The 16,084-nt window shown below is 54.2% G+C and overlaps 1 protein-coding gene across 4 annotated transcripts in view; it reads right to left on the minus strand.

Annotated features, from left to right (window-relative positions):
• Nucleotides 1-251: 251 nt before the first annotated feature.
• Nucleotides 252-16,084, minus strand: part of SYMPK (symplekin scaffold protein) — a 37,909-nt gene continuing 22,076 nt past the window's right edge. For all 4 annotated transcript variants that reach the window (XM_072755133.1, XM_072755137.1, XM_072755136.1 and 1 more), the window contains exons 13-27: nucleotides 14,931-15,081; nucleotides 13,826-14,061; nucleotides 12,777-12,858; nucleotides 12,410-12,523; nucleotides 11,168-11,315; nucleotides 9,912-10,072; nucleotides 8,130-8,238; nucleotides 7,772-7,872; nucleotides 7,187-7,277; nucleotides 6,382-6,483; nucleotides 2,574-2,761; nucleotides 1,552-1,728; nucleotides 1,270-1,365; nucleotides 663-1,001; nucleotides 252-488 (exon numbers count right to left, since the gene is read on the minus strand). In XM_072755133.1, coding sequence (XP_072611234.1) covers nucleotides 354-488; nucleotides 663-1,001; nucleotides 1,270-1,365; nucleotides 1,552-1,728; nucleotides 2,574-2,761; nucleotides 6,382-6,483; nucleotides 7,187-7,277; nucleotides 7,772-7,872; nucleotides 8,130-8,238; nucleotides 9,912-10,072; nucleotides 11,168-11,315; nucleotides 12,410-12,523; nucleotides 12,777-12,858; nucleotides 13,826-14,061; nucleotides 14,931-15,081 — 2,230 coding nt within the window. In that variant the 3' untranslated portion in view covers nucleotides 252-353. The remainder of the gene's footprint in view (nucleotides 489-662; nucleotides 1,002-1,269; nucleotides 1,366-1,551; nucleotides 1,729-2,573; nucleotides 2,762-6,381; nucleotides 6,484-7,186; nucleotides 7,278-7,771; nucleotides 7,873-8,129; nucleotides 8,239-9,911; nucleotides 10,073-11,167; nucleotides 11,316-12,409; nucleotides 12,524-12,776; nucleotides 12,859-13,825; nucleotides 14,062-14,930; nucleotides 15,082-16,084) is intronic.

Raw genomic sequence — 16,084 nt, forward strand, 5'->3', positions numbered from 1 at the left:
CAGTCGCCCACCTGCCGGCACAAGCCCGGTAGCCTCTACAGCCGCGCCCGTTTCTAAGGAGGGAGGGGGCGGGCCGTTACCAGGGGAGGGCGCGCGGGGACGCCGGGGGCCAGGGGTTGGCTTTTGCGCAGGCGCACCCCCACGACCGAGGGCCTGCCAGTCTTCCCGCCAGCACCTGGGGGCGTTCACTTGATCTGTGCAGTCCCACAGCTGACAGGTAGGTAGAGAGGAGAGACTGCATCCACGCCCCAGACCCGCGATCTTTTTAATTTTAAAGGCAAAGCCCCGCCGGCTAGGCCCCGCCCCGCCCTTCCCGAGCTCCCTGACCCACTCCCCTTCCCCACCAAGCCCGGTCAACTGTTCCCCTTGGTCTCGGGTTCCCCGGATTCCTCGGCGGCGGGGCTGGGGGTCTTCATGGTGTCTTCTCCGGCAGGGGCGAGGGTCTGGGGACTGCGCTCCTCCTTTGAGGTCAACCCGCCCGCTGCCTCCTGGTGACAGGAGAAGGGGGAGCGGGTCAAGGATAGCGTAGTGTGGTCCTACCTCCATAGCTTCCTTAGGGCTATACCCTCCCCTTCCCAAGACCCTGGGCACTTGGCATACACCCTTCACCCCGGGGCCCTACTTGTTTTCTTCCTTTGCTGTTTTGAGGTTGTCATCCCTACCTTAGGTAGGGGCCCCTCAAGACTAGAGTCCAGGAGTGCGGCCTCGGTCAGCCCCGAGTCGTCATCCATGCTGATGAAGATGGCGGGGGTCTCACACTCAGGCCCCTCCTCCCGGAAATCTATGGCTTCCTCGGGCTGGGGAGGGCCTGGCCGGGTGGAGGAAGAGGACGACGACGATGATGACGACGACGACGAGGGGGCTCCCACTCCTGGCTTCAGCTTCTGTTCCTCCTCCAACTGACGCTTTAAGGCTTTCTCCTGGGCCAGCCGCAGGCCGATGAGGTCCTGAGGGGGGCGCGGGGCTGGGGCTGGGGCAAGGGCCAAAGGCTCCAGGTCGTCCTAGGGGTGGGGAATGGCACACAGAAACTCAGAGTGGGGGGGAGGGCGGACCAGGTCATAGGCTGCTGTCAAGAGGCTGGTGGCAAGGAGCCAGAAAGCACCCTGAGGCAGACAGCGGTGTGGGCACGGGGAGTATGTAAGGAGCAATTGTTTCCCCACCTCCCATCCCTTTCAGCAGGAGCCTCCACCAGACAGAGATGGCTGGGGTGAGGAGGGGGACAGGGTGGGCCTTGATGGCTCGGGGGGGTGGGGGGCTGTGGGCCCTCACCTCTTCCAGGGGCCCCGCAGGCACTTCCTTGGCCTCTGGCTCCTGCTTGCCACTGGCCTCCAGGATGGTCATGATGGAGTTGGGGATGTGTGCTTGCTAGGGGAAGAGCAGGTTGGGGGCTCTATGGAGTGCTCAGACCCCTAGTGGACACCCCAGATCCCTGGTCCCTGACCCTGCAGAGCCCCTGGGCTTCTGTGGCAGTGCAGGGCTCCCCTCAGCCCACCCCCATCCAGTCCTCAAGGGCTGAACCCATGGGGCCACCCATCCCACACCCTGGGGTACCTGGTGGGGGGTGAAGGATCGGACGTGGGCCAGCAGGGGCTCCCGGAGCTCTGGGCACTTGTCAAAGACGGCACCCAGCTGCTGGGGTGGTAGCTGCAGGATGACCTGGAAGCTCTGGGGCTTGGTGCGTTGACAGCACTTGATGAAGCCCTCCCACACCTTGGGATACTTCCACACCTGGACGGGGCAGGGAGGGAGTGGTCCTGAGGGGGCACGCAGGCAGCCACCCCAGAAACTGAAAGAAAGACCTTACCAAGATGGGGCCCAAATCCCTACTATCCAAGAGTCCTGGCTACCTACAGCCCTGACCTCCAGCCCTCCAGAGGACTTTCTCTTCCTGATCCCAAGCAGCTGAGGCATCAGGGCAGCTCAGAGAAAGAAAACAGAGCACCCATTCATGTGAGCACTGGGTCATTTTACTCTTGCAGCAGCCCCGAGGGGTGACATCAGCCCTGCTAACCATGAGGCCCAGGGAGGTGTGCGGGCTTGTCTAGGGTCAGGCAGGTACCGTGAGGAAGAACCAAGGTTTGAACCCAGCACTGTCTGAATCTGCATTTCACCTCTAAGCCAGATGTTGCCAAGTGCAACCTGTAGGCTGAATCTAATCTGAGAGCTTGTGAGAGGGGTTTATTTGATCATGGTATTTGTAGAAACCCAGATTTGTAGCTTCTCATGAGAAACAGGCCCACCTTTCAGCTCTAATATGCATCCTGGCTGGGTGCAGAGGTGGCAGCCTGGGGCACTACACCTCTCCTGGGACGTCCGTGAAGCCTACCACCTGTTCCGGCCTATCACCCATCAAACTGCCATCCTTGAGCTGAGTTAGCGACCTCTGTTGGGCTGTACTGTCTTGGCTCAGGATAGGGCAAAGGAGCTGGCTGATCTCATAGAGCGCACTCACCTAATCCTGGCTCCCTCTGCAGCGGGGGAGGTTGAGCAGGCTGGAAAAGCCTGGGGTCCTGCCTCCAATCTATCCTCAGTGTACTGAAGGCAGTGGACTACGGCGCTCAGGGGCAGGTTACCTGCTTCATGATGAGGCGGGACAGGATGTTCATGACGAAGCCCCCCAGGCGGGGGTACATGGTCAGAGACTGGATGACGGTCCTCATGAGCAGCATGGGCAGGGGGCTCTGCTCCATCAGCTGCTGCATCACCACGGCCAGCACCTCCGATGTGTACACGTTCCGCTCCGCAAAGCACAGGTTGGTGGCTGCGAGGAGGCGGAGAGTGGGCCTATCCCCTTTGCCCAGCAACCCCTGGGAGGTGGGAGGCCCACCACCCTTAGAGAGCCTGAACCCCATTCATCTGCCCATGCGAGTGAAGGTCTCGCCCTCATTCCTGAAGCTCCAGATGACAGAGACTTTCTCACCCAGCAGGTCCCCAAGGGGACACTGTGGCCTGGTCTTTAGAAAGCCTAAGCTGTTGGTCCATGGGAAGAGACAGATCCAGCTGCTAGAAGCCCTATGGCTGGGCAGAGTGGGCAGACCTTGGCCCTGGCCCTTTTTCTTTGGGGACAACCCATGGAAAGGCTCAGGCAGGAAAGACAGGCTGCCAGTGCCTGGAGGCCCATTCTGGCTTCCCTTTTCCATCTCTACCAGAGAGGAAGGCAGCTGTGACTTCCCTAAGTCCCCTTGTTGGAGAAGGGAGATGCTGTCCACCAGCAGGATGGTCAAGGGACTGTCCACTCCCAATTCTGACCAAGCATTAAGGATTTGTGCTGGTGCTGGAGAGATACCACGGGTAGGGCCATGTGGGAGGCACAGTAATAAAGGAGGAAGGAGCAAGAAGAAGTGTGGGCATACATAAAGTTACCCAGTTCAACACCCAGTGCCAGCAAGGGCCCGAGGAGGGCTGGCAGAATAAGGAGATCCACAAAGGTAGGCAGGCCAGGGCAGACCGTGGGGTCTGTTCCCTCACAAATGGGTCGTGGTACCCCAAAACCAGTGGGATCGGCGGTGCTCCAATCCATTGTGCTAATGGGGAGACTCCAGAAACTGCCTCTGAATCCCTTCTTCCCCAAACACCACTTGCCATGTGAGTCTGTCAACCAGGAAGTCTTTATTGAGCCAGAAGAGAGGCCCCCAATCCTTGAGAGGCTAATGGAGAACAGGGGTGGGTGCCTATAAGGAATGAGGGGGCTCCTATAAGGAACAGGGGAAGGATGGAGGGATTACAGGAACACAGGCAGGAAGGAGACTAGAGTGGGGTAGGGCGGGTATCTAGGCTAAAGGAGCAGAGGAGAGTGTAGGACAGCACAGAAGCCAGAGTGAACCTACCAGAAACCAAGAAAGCTCTTCCTTCTCCCTTCCAGTTAGTGGCTGGCTCCTGCTGCTCTGCCTAAAAAGGTCCACACCAACCCCCGTTCCTCTCCTCCCCCTTAGCCTCAGTCTCCTCCTGGGCCTCCCACCCAGCCCTCTAATCCATCCTCCATAGCAGGTGGAGGGGTCCTTCCTTTCAGAAGCTCACCTGACCCTATACCTCCCAGAGGCCAAGAGATCAAGTCCAATCTACTACTGTGACCTATGAAACCCCGTGTGGGTGGGGCCCAGGCATGGTTGTTTTTACTGCTTAAAGCCTGACCTCTCCTAACCAGGCCCCTTCCCCTAAACCACAAGATCTAGTCCACTTCACCTCTGCAGTTCTAGAACCAGGCCATGCTACCACATCTCTTGGCCCCTGCAAATATTCTTCAGCACATCTGCTGGCCCCTCAAAATATTCTTCCTTTCTCTGGGGTCAGGGTCTCTCCTGCTACCTCACCCCTATTCATCCCCCTGTGGTTTCAGCTCCGGTGTCCTCTTGGGGCTGCCCTGTTCCAGCCCTGCTCACTGTGTGGGCTCTTACTGTCTGGAGATGGTCTGTGAGCCTTGGAGAGCAGGACCAGGGCTGTCTCTATCCCTGCCGTGTCCCCAGCACTGCATGGGCAGAGGGCTCCGCAGAGGCACTCAGTTTTTTTTACTTGCTGCACCAGACCACTGGGGACAGGTCCAGCTCACCAGAGAAAGAGCGTGGCTTAAGTGGGGAATGCATGCCATGACTGAATGCTTATACTATCAGGCATGGGAGATTCCAATGGTGTACAAAACAGGATTGGACTTTGGGATCTGGAGCTTAGAGTTGAAAGGGGTTACTAGCGCATCCAGGAAAACCACGGGAACCTGAGCAGAGAAATGTACTCTGGGAATTCACCAGATTGGGTGCTGGGGATGAACAGCAGGTAGGGAGAGTAGCTGGAAGGTTCATGCTCAGCAGCATGGAGGCTCTGTATAGGCCTGGGCTTGAAGGAAGGAATAGGTGGGCCTCTAAAGGCCGGGCCTTGAGGACATCTCCAGGGACCTTGCTGCTGGCCACCCGAGCAACCTATGGCAAGGTTCTTTTTTCCCCTGGGGCTTAATATGGGTCTGGTAAAGGGGTTAGTGGGATCTGTGAATCCCCTCACATTGTATGCAAAACTGTGTGGCTATCATCCTTGGGATAGGCCCCAGCTTCCCCGACACCATCAAAGGGGCCACAGCCTGCAAAAGAGCCACTTCTGGGGCACCTGAGTGGCTCAGTTGGAGCAGTGTGTGACCTTTGGTCTCGGGGTTGTGAGTTCAAGCACCATGTGGGGTGTAGAGCTTACTTAAATAAACAAATGAACTTTAAAAAGGCCACTTCTGGATGATCCCCTTTGAGACTCTTTTCACTTTACTGTTCTTTTACTAGAGGCCTTCGTTCCTCCTCAGTTGTAGTGTGAGTTTTAGACTTCCACAAGCTCCTCTCTTGACCGCAAAGATTCTGAGAGAACTTGCTGAGGGTGGCTAGGAAATAAGTAGTCATGGAGGAGCTATTTTAGGCTAGATGCTAAGCTAAGCGGTGGCTGGGGGTGGTCATGGACGGTGTGTGTGTGTGTGTGTGTGTGTGTGTGTGTGTGTGTGTGTGTGTGTGTCACTCCCTCCCTGCTCTTAAAGGAAAGAGGAGGAATCAAAGGACAGGTGTCTTGAGTAGAGCGGGCGATAATCAGGGCTTCCACCTTGGTGGGAAAGCACGACTCTGGGGCCAGAAACAGTCCTCCTACGGGAGGTGGTGCTCCGAGACCCAGCGTGCCCCAGGTGAGTGGAACTGGTAGAGCTGGATTCCAGCTCAGGTCTACCGGGCGTCAGACTCTGCGGTTCTACTACACCACTCACTCAGCTTGTGTATGGCCCTGAGCAAGTTCCTCAACCTCTCTGGAACCTCCACCTCCTCATCTATAAGATGGAAGTCAGTATACTCACCAGGTAGTGGGTGGTGTGTGTTGGCAGGCAGGCCTGTAAGGCACTCAGGATAGCCCGTCTCAGTGTAAGTGCTCAGTGAGTGGTGAAGGCAGCTATTAGCAAACTGCTGACTGAGGTGAGCAGCCAGTTTGTCCCCAACCCCCTCCTCTGGAGGCACATTCTCCTGCCTCAACTGGAGCCCAGGCCGGACTTGGCATCTACTCCTGGTTCAACAACTGCCCTGGTATGCTCCATCTGCTCTGCTGGTGTCTTTCTGCCCCTGTTTTGCCAAGGGCTCTGCTTCCTCCATTCCTTGGGCCAGGACTCGGGAGGAAGGGGCTCCCCACCTTTCTTGAGGACTACTCTGTGCCAGCGCAAAGCAGAGGCACCAGTTCCTTGGATGGAGGGAGGGAAGGAGGTGGCAGGGAAGGGAGGGAGGCAAAGGAATGAGGGTAGGTGTCCAGAGCCGAGATGGGGTTGCAGGTGGCATAATCTCCAACTTGGCAGATTCCAGCAGGGACATGTGAATGACTGAGGTTCTTCCCCAGGTCCGCAGCAGCCAGGCCACTTGGGGGAAGAGGGGGGGAGCGCCTCACCTTTGATGATGGACTTCATGTCACACTTCACTGAGTCGATATTGTGCAATGCGATCAGCAGCTCTCCAGGGTTCAAGGGGGACAAGGCCGAGTTCCCTTCGCCTGCAGTGGGAGGGAGTAGGAAGGGGAAGAGACAGCGTGGACATCTAAATTAAAAGGTGTGTTTGGGTCTCCCAGATTAGGGGAGTGGTGAATGAAGATGAGACACCCTCTGCTTCGATGGGCCTGGGAGGACAGAGGAACAGGGGAAGAAAAATGCCACCTCCTCTAGGAAGCCTTCTTTCACAGCCTGAGGCCTTCACCTTGCTCCTCTCCTTTCCCCATCCCAGTGGGGTCTCTCCCTCCTAGGGCAACATCTGATGTGCTCCAGCAGGTTCTCTCCCTCCTCCTTGGGCTGTGACCACAGAAGGACAGGACCCCTGCACAGCACAGGCTAGGCTGGGCAACGGGCTCATTGGCAGCACTTAGAGGCGATGCTGCATGAAGACAGCTAGGAGAAATGGCACTCCGCTGGTGCGGTTTTGAGAGTCCCAGACGCTCTTGTGTGTGGGTTCGAGATCACAGGCTATGTGTGCAATGGGCAGCCTCCACTACCTAACACCAACCCCTGGGGTGAGGGAAAAGAGTCCATCCCAGTCACTGTGTAGTTTTTCTAAGTTGAAAGTTCTCTGGGCAACACTCTTGGGAATCTTCCCTCTTCAGGAGCTGTGTACTATATCGCTCGGTAAACTTTGCTTTGTTCCCCACCAAGAAAAAAAAAAGTTCCGCTTCGCTTCTTTCTGACCACATCAAAGATGTCACCTACCATGCTGGGTGCCCAGCAGGCGATTGAAGACCTCTTTCACCACAATGGGGTTGAGTTTGATGAGCTTTGGCAGAGCCTGGATCACTTCTTTCTGCAGGGGGAGGGCAGGGGAGGCAGGTCAGATAGCAACCCCCATCCCAACTGCTGCCCTCTGATACTTCCCTCCTCTTACTCCCTCTGGTCCCTTGGGGTTGAATTTTCTCCCCATCAATGGGCCTGACTCGCCCCACCCTCATCACTCCCCATCTGAGCCTTCCTGTGCCACCCACATCATCCCCTTTACAAATGAGAAGACTAAGGCTTGCCAAGACCCCCAGATTGTAAGGAACAAGACCTGGGCAGGGGAAGCACATTTAGGCCTTGGTGTGTGTGTGTGTGTGGTGATCCTCACTTGACAGAGGAGGAAACCAAGGCACAGAGAGGGGGTAGCCTGGCTGAGGTCACAGAGGATAAAGCAGAGTTGAGACCACCCTGTAGTCTGACAAGCACCCGGGATGGGCTCACTAGCGTCTGACATGGGTACCTGCCTCCTCCCCATCCCTGCCCTATCTTCATCAGGGGGCATCTGGACATCTAGCGCCATACCTTCTCCAGTCCATTGAGCACAGGGATAAGGAAGCGGACATCTGGCAATCGCTTGTGGTAGAGATCCCGGACCCGCTTCACCAGCTCTGGGGAGGGTGGGACTGCAGGCAGAAGAGTAAGCAGGAGGCACAGGTGGGGTGAGGGTGAGCACCAAGAGGAAGGAGAAATGGTGGTGGCCGTGTGCAAGGGAAGGGGAGGGCCAACTCCATTTCAGAGCAGGAATCTTTGGCCCTTAGTTTCTCAAATGTACTTAGCAATATACGCAGCAGCTCTGATGGCCAGGTCTTGGGAAGGGCACGTGGGGAAGGTCTGGGACATGGAGGAAAGGATAAAAGGTGGGGGTCCCGGGGAATGGCACCTTTGTCCGTGAGGCTGTGTAGACATCGTGTGACCAGTGTTTCTGCCCCCTTGGGACAGTTTTCTACCAGCAGCAGCAGCTCTGGTGAGTTCATGCCCATTCCTCGGATCTAGAGAGAGAGGGAGGGATGGCAGGCTGGGGAGGGGGCTGGTGATGTGGGGACGACAAGGGGGCCGAAGGGGAGAACTCAGGGAGGCCCGGGTGTGAGAGGCAGGGTGGCTGGGGGATGATGTGACTCTGAAGCAAGAACTGGAGACATAAAGAGTAGATCTTAAAAGTTCTCATCACTAGAAAAAAACAAACTATAGTTTGTTAACTAATTAGATGTTAACTAATCTTCTGTGGTCATTTTATAATATATACACATCCCCAAACATTATGTTTTATGCCTCTCACTAACACAAGGCTATGTGTCAGTTATACCTCAGTGAACCTTGGGGCGGGGGAAACTGGCGTCGGGGTTCAGAGAACTGGAGGAAATGCAGGGAAGGGGGGAGGAGCAGGGCGGCAGCAGCTGTGCTGCTTCTACCCCATCTCACAGGGCACAGACTGGCTATAGCTCCCAAACCTTCACCAGTGCTGGACGCCTACTTAGCAGGCAGGGCCCTGTCACCTCTGACCTAATTCGACCTCTAATGCCCAACCTGCCCTCCAATTCCTTGGTGAAGACTTTTCAGGCTTCTAAAGCCATCAGTAACAGCCAGCACCCAGCATGGCAGCTTGCTCAGATCAGGGATTGACCTGTGTCTGTAGCCTGCCCCACTCTGTGAGCAAGAAATGCAGGAAGCACAGCCAGGCTTTGAGGGCTCATGCCTTCCTCTGTCAACAGAGGTTTTATAATGGTCCATGGAATTGGCAGTCTTGCCCTCCAGGAGCTCACAGTCTGGTGGGCTCACCTTGAAAACAGGGAGAGGACACCGCCGAATCCAGGTGGTAGGTATTTGGGGGTTAGCATACCATAGTCTCTCCTTTATGTTGGCGATTTTCCATAATAATAAAAAGGCGGAAACAGAGAAATATAAAAAAATTGTTTCAAGTCTAGCTGCAAATTTGGAAGGGTAGACAGTCTGAATTTCAGGTGCCAGTTTGCAAGAAGAATTGCTTCTCGTGCAGGTGACCTTGTGGCTCCAGAGAGAGGAGCAGGAGGGACTTGTGTAATGACAACTAAAGATTCCCTTTGGCAAAGCAATGGAATCCCAGCTCACAAACAGTGACAGTGACATGAATGTTTACATATATGAGCTCATGGAACCCCTACAACAAGCTTGGGGGACTGAATTATCCTTCCCCGAGGAGGTTCCAGTTTGCACAGTGAGAAATGAGAGGCAGAGATACTTGGGTGGTTCAGTGGTTGTGTCTGCCTTTGGCTCAGGGAGCGACCCTGGGGTCCTGGGATTGAGTCCCCCAGTAGGCTCCCTGTGGAGAGCCTACTTTTCTCCCTCTGCCTATGTCTCTGCCTCTCTCTCTGTGTGTCTCTCATGAATAAATAAAAAAAAAAATCTTAAAAAAAAAAAAAAAAAGAAAAAAGAAAACAAAACAAAGTGAGCAGCAGAATGTGAACCTAGGTCTGTCCAACTCCAGGCTAGTAACTGCAGGATTGTTCTTTCATCAGCAGATGGGGCATGTGGACCACCCATAAGCTACTAACTTGCTTGGCCCAGAGTGGCCACCACTGGTGCTTAGCACATGCCAAGGTGGAGATACCAGGGTAAGGGCTGGACTTGGGGCCTCAGCCCTGCCCATGGGGTGGGGGGCAGAGCCTGGTGGGCTCAGGGGCCTCACCGGCTGTTCAATGACCCTCAGCACCGTCCGCTTGATGTCAGCAATGGCCTCAGTGTACACGGCTGCCAATTCGTGGATCAACTTGTGGTTCTGAGGCAGGAGAGCCAGGTAGAGGTACAGACACTGCTTTACGGTCTCCTCGGTCCAGGGCGCCGCCACCTCTGATAGGGCAGGGGGTGGGGAATCAGGGACCACTCTCCTCCTAACCATTTCCCACCCTCACTGTCTGTCCCTTCTTTGCAGGGGCTGGAACAAAAGGGAGGCAGCCTGGGAAGCAAACTGTTCTGGGGTAGGAAGCCAATCATCAGGGAAATTGGGTGAGATCGGGACTGCTCCCCTTTTAGGAGCCTCTGCTCTGATGTCCCAATTAGTCTCTAACCATCAATCCACAGAGCAGCTAGAGGAATCTTTCCAAAGTGAAGTTTTCACCCTGTCCTCCTCCTGCTCCATGCTCCCATGACTACCCTATGCCCAGGATAAAGTCTCAATGCCTCATCTTGCTCTATGTGCCAGAGGCTGTATGGGGTGGCCCCCATCCCTGGGCCTCTGTGCTCTGGCCACATCCTACTTCTGAGAGTCTCCCCAGAGCCTGCAACAGATCACTTTGCACATATCACTTCTTTGCCTGAAATGCTGCTGCCCAACCCCACTCTCTTTATCTCCTCAACCCACATAACCAAGGTCTCTCCTGGGAGGTCTTCCAGGCACTCAGGCTATGCCAGGGCTCCTATTCTCCCAGAAGGCCTTGTGCTTCCCGCCATGGCCTGAACCTTCTAGGTTTTAACTTTTTTTTTTTTTTTTTTTAAATAAGCTCTATGCCCAACATGGGGCTTGAAATCATGACCCCCAGATCAAGAGCTGCATGTTCCATGAACTGAGCCAGGCAGGCACCCTTGAACCTTCCAGTTTAATGGTCCATTCCCCTGGGGCCTGGGTCTTCCCACCTGTAATTCTGGGGGACCTTAGGCTTTGTTGAACGAACAGGCCTATGCCTGGCCCTTCCTGGAGCCCTGTCCCTGCCTATTTGTCCTTTGTCCTCTGGCTCTCAACCCACCACCTCATGTCCTAGGATGCTCTCCCTGACCTCTGGGGATGGGGAGAGACAACCCTTTGGACTCTCACAGCCCCTAGGCCTGCTCATTCTGGTTATTACTGCCTGGCTGCCTCAGCCTCAATCCAGCTCCATTCCCAGGACTTGGCCCAGAGCCTGGGATACAGCAGGTGCTCAATACACATCTGATGAAGCTGCACCAAACCTGTATCCTTGTCAGCTCCAAACAGCACGGATGGTGGGTTGGGGTGGACCAGGAGTTGCAGGTAATTGAGGGCAAATTTCTCCACATACTCTCGCAGCTGTTCCTTCTCATACATGCGCTTGATGAACAGTAGGGCCTGGGAACGCACCTGAAGAGAGAGTGCGGGCAAGATGGTGGAGTAGAGGGAGACTGCCATGTTGAGCTTGGCAGGACCAGTGGGAAAACAAGCCCAAGACTGAGAAAGGTCTAGCCTACCTGAATTACCTGTGCCACAGGCTGATTGCTGGCTTAGAAGTTTCCTGGCCCAAATCAGGCCCTGCATCACTTTCACCTACCTGCTCAGCCCTATCTCTTACTGTCTCTTGCTTTGCTTGCTATACATTCCAACTAGAATGAGCTTTCCTTCGTTCCTCAAAAGTGACAGCATTCTCCTTGGCTTTGAGACTTGGCACAAAAGGATCCCCCTGCCCAGAATGCTTGTCACTGGCTATATCCCATTTTACTCAGACATTACCTGCCAAGAGCCCTGAGAACAGAGACTGTCCCTGGGCATTGCTTTGTCTCCAGCAGCACCAAAGGCCCAAGCCAGAGTCTGCAGTGAGGGGTCTGCTGGATGAATGGACACATGACACCAGGAAAGGAGGTGGCAAAACGCTTGGGCAGTGATGGGTCAAGGGCCCTCTCTATCACATGCATGTGCACATTTTGTTGGCTCTGTTCAGCCACACCCATCTACTCTTATTTCAGGTCCTGGCTCACCTGCACCCCATAAGCCTTTAAACCCCACCCCTGCTCATCCCCCCATCAGGTAAGTCAGGCCCCTCCCCAGGGCTGCCACAGCTACATGTGCTGTTGTTCTAATGCTGCTCCACCCCATGAGCTTTCTGTGTCCTCACTTCTGTGTTTCACTGCTCACCAATGGGCCACACAGCTCCTCTCCTGTCAGCTCCCCCACAAGATCCCAGCACAGCTCCCAGCATAGCATCAGGCCTTAAAGGGGCTCCCCAACACGCGTGGAGTAAGAGGGAGAATGCGACTGCTCTCCCTGGGAGGATGAGTGTATATATGTATCCTAGGCAGCTTCTTGCCCCCATAAATGAAAAAATATCCACCACCAAAACATTATTGCAGGAAGGGCATCAGGCCCAGAGAGGACTTTCAGGGGCATGTGGAAGAGGCTGGGCTAGGTGCTCAGGACAGAGGAAAGGCTGAGTATGGCCCAGTATAGGGTGGCAGGGGTACCTTGTCCTTCTCGTGGGAGCTGAGATCTAGCAGAACATGTAGGTACTGGAACTGGCGGGATGGGCGCTTGAAGATCAGGTCTCGGAGGGTGGACATGCCCAGGTAAGTGCGACTCTGATGCAGAAGAGAGGGAAACCAGAGCTTAGTCCATCTGCAGTGTGCCTCTGGGATATCTCCCTGGCGTCCTTCAGATCTGGTACTGGACAGAAGGACTGGGTCCCTCACCGAGTGCCCTGCCACAAGTCTAGGCCATGTGCTCTGCAGACCCCCAACACAGGCCTGTGTCCCCCCCCCCCCCCGCCCCCCGCAGGACTCCTGCATGCATCACGATCCTAGGGACTGAGGGAGATGGGCTGGCTGTCCTCACCTCATCCTCACAGTACTTGCGAATCACCTCTAGGGCACTCTCGGTGATCAGTGGTGCCTCCAGCACAACTTTAGTGAAGATCCTGCCAGAAAAGAAGAGGTAGGGAAAGGCTGCAAGGCAAAGAAGCTTCCCAATCCTGCTGGAGCTCGGAGCAGGCAGGGCTATCCGTCACATACAGCTTGCTCAACCCCCTGGATACAGAGCTCTGGAGGTAAACAGAGCAGGGTTTGAGCCCTGCCAGCTGGGGGACTTAGGCAGAGACTTTATCTCTCTGAAACTCAGTTTCCCACCTTTGTCAAAATGGGGATTCCTAACTTTTGTCATTTACTACAGCAATGGGAGAGAATGATGGAGCATGAGGACAGGTACCACTTTTCTGATGTGGTGGACAAAAACCGCTGTTTTGAGGTAACACTGAGTTGATGCTAAGGGATGAGAAGGAGCCAGTCATGCAAAGAATTGTGGGGAGAGCATTCCAGGTACAGAAACAGGAACTGCCAAGCTCTGAACTTGGCATGTTCGGGGGGGGGGGGGAAGTGAGGAGTAGAAGAGTGAAAAAAGAAGGTAAAGAGGTTGGTAGGAATTGGGTTATGCAGGTCTCATAGAGCACAGATAGAAAGCTGTATTTTATCCTAAGAGTGGAGAATCAGGGAAGGTTTTTAGTGGGTAAACAACTAGTATTTACATTCTAAAATGTCACCCAGGTTGCTGCGAATGGATAGATCAGCAGGAGGTTGAGAACAAGGAGGGAAGCTACAGGAGCAATTCAGGTAAGATGGGGCTGGGGAGAAGCCAACCTCAGAAACAAGCCTATGAAGCAGGCACTGTTATCTACAGGAATGGAGGCTCAGAGGGCAACCAGCAGAGCTGAGAATAAGCCCAGGGAGTAGGCCCCAGAGCCCACCCGGAATCTGCCTTGTATGCGTCTCCAGAGAGCAGGGAGAGCAGGGAGTCTTGGGATGGACACTTGGATTTGGCTGGTGAAGAGGGAGGTGATCAAACCACAAAAGAAAGGCAGGACACAGGAGAGCCAGGACTGTCCCCCTCACCCATCCTTCTGGTCTGGCTTCTCCTGCAGGCCGGAGAGCAGGCGGATAAGGCAGTCTTCATACTTGTCCAGGGTGCCTGAGGCACCGGCTGCCAGGTAGGCGTTGTACTCCTGGTAGAGCCAGGCGAAGGCCAAGTCCAGGCGGGCCCGCACATCCTCCAGGATGAAGGACAGGACTTCGGCCTTCAAGCCCGAGTCAAACTGTGTGACCAGACTGGCCAGGATCTTTATGCGCACCTGACAGGAGAGTGGGTGTATGTGTTGGTGTGGGACTGGGCAATCCCAGGCACTTCATGATTGTGCCTTGCACATCTTCCTGCCCAGGCTCAGGGACCTCCAGGGCAGACCTGGGGGTTACGCAAGGAAGGCAAGCTGAAGAATCTTATACCTCGTAGGTCTCATTTGTATGGGAGGGAAAAAATGGGTAGGTACATATGGGAATCAATCATCATAGAATAAAACTGAGTTTGTAAAAGTAGTATCTACATACTTAAGTACACAGAGAAAGATCCTGAAGGCTTCCCCTAACTTGTACGTTGGTCACCTCTGAGGTGGCAGATGGGATGCAGGTGGGGGCCAAAGAAGACTTATGGGGCCTCTATGGCCTGGAAATTTTTTTTTTTCTTTTTTAACAGAGAGGATATCTTTATATACTTCTTGGTTAATTAAAACTAAACTTCAAAAAATGGGGGGGGGGGAGAAATGGGGGGAAAGTCACTTGGCTGAGGTTACAATGCCAGCATATGGGAGAATCAGGATTTAGACCTGGTCCATCTGAATCCACAGAAGAAGAGGAACACTATTGACCACCAGAAAGATAGGACACAACAGCAGCCCTCACTTGCAGGGCTCTTCTGGGCAGCCAGCCCCATGCTGAGCAAAAGATGTGCACGTCCATATGTTTCCTCCTCCTCATTACTGTGTGAAGCTGCTGCTGCTGCCCCCGTTTGGAGGAAGACAGAAGAGAGGCATGGAAGGCTGGAGGGCAGCCCACCTGGGACCCAGAGCCTGGGAGGTTTGAGCCCAGGGCTGTCTCTTCCCTGGGCTGTGAGGCAGGCTCATGGGGAGAGGGTCTGGAAGCATGGGCTGGGGAGACAAGAGCACACCTGGGCCGCCCCGCTGCAGGCCACGGCCTTCTCCGCGCGTAGGATCCGCTTCACAGCGCCTAGCTTCATAGCCTCCACTTGGGCGTCTGTGAGGGGCTTCAGCACATCGCTCAGACGGAATATTTTCTTGCGTCCACCAGCGCCCGCCAGCCTACATGAAAGAGTAGGGACAGGGACACGGTGACTGAAAACATCCTTTCTGGAGTCCAGACCCACTTCAGGCCATATAGAGAACCTCACCCCCCACTATACTGCTTCTTTAATTCTCTTGTGACTCAGGCATGGCAGGGAACAGGGTAATAAGAAGAGGGCCATTTTGTTTTTGTAAGTGTGTCTGAGGAAATGCTTCTCTGAGGAGGCTATGTTGAAGTGCAGATCTGAATGAAGCAAGCAGACAAGACAGACAAATATCAGGAGAATGAGCTTCCCAGGTAGAGAGAAAAGGAAGTGCAAAGGCCTTCCAGTGGGGACCTGCCTGGCTGTTCAAGGAGAACCAAGGGCCCATGTGATTGGAGGAGGGAGTGAGGGGAATGGAGAGCTCAGAGTTTGGGATCAGGCCCAGACAGCAGGCCTCGGTTGGGGAGGGGCAGGGACTGGCAGGAGTTTTTGGTCTCTAAGCTGGATAATAATGAAGAGGAGGATGACAACAACCAGTAGCATGTATGTCATGTAGTACTACCGGTTGCTGTCATCCTGTATAAAGTATATAAAGTATTTAGCATATAGGAATCATGCTAAATATGTTACATCAAATTCACTTTCAACCTCAAGGATTATCTTTTTTTTTAAAGGAAAATTTTATTTTATTTATTTATTTTTAGATTTTATTTATTTATTCATGAGAGACTGAGAGAGAGAGGCAGAGACACAGGCAAAGGGAAAAACAGGCTCCATGCAGGGAGCCCGATGTGGGACTCGATCCCGGCACTCCAGGATCATGCCCTGAGCCGAAGGCAGGTGCTAAACTGCTGAGCCACCCAGGGATCCCCATGGATTATCTAATTTTATTATCTATCACTATGAACTCATTTAATTCTCCCTTGATCCTTAGAGATACCATCATCCCAACTTTAAATATAAATAAGGAGGTATTTTTATGGAAAAGAAAATGACAAGGTTTCGTGGTATGGCATTGACTCGGGAATCAGATCCTC

Source organism: Vulpes vulpes, chromosome 1 (assembly GCF_048418805.1).
Source record: "Vulpes vulpes isolate BD-2025 chromosome 1, VulVul3, whole genome shotgun sequence".
NCBI lineage: Eukaryota > Metazoa > Chordata > Mammalia > Carnivora > Canidae > Vulpes > Vulpes vulpes.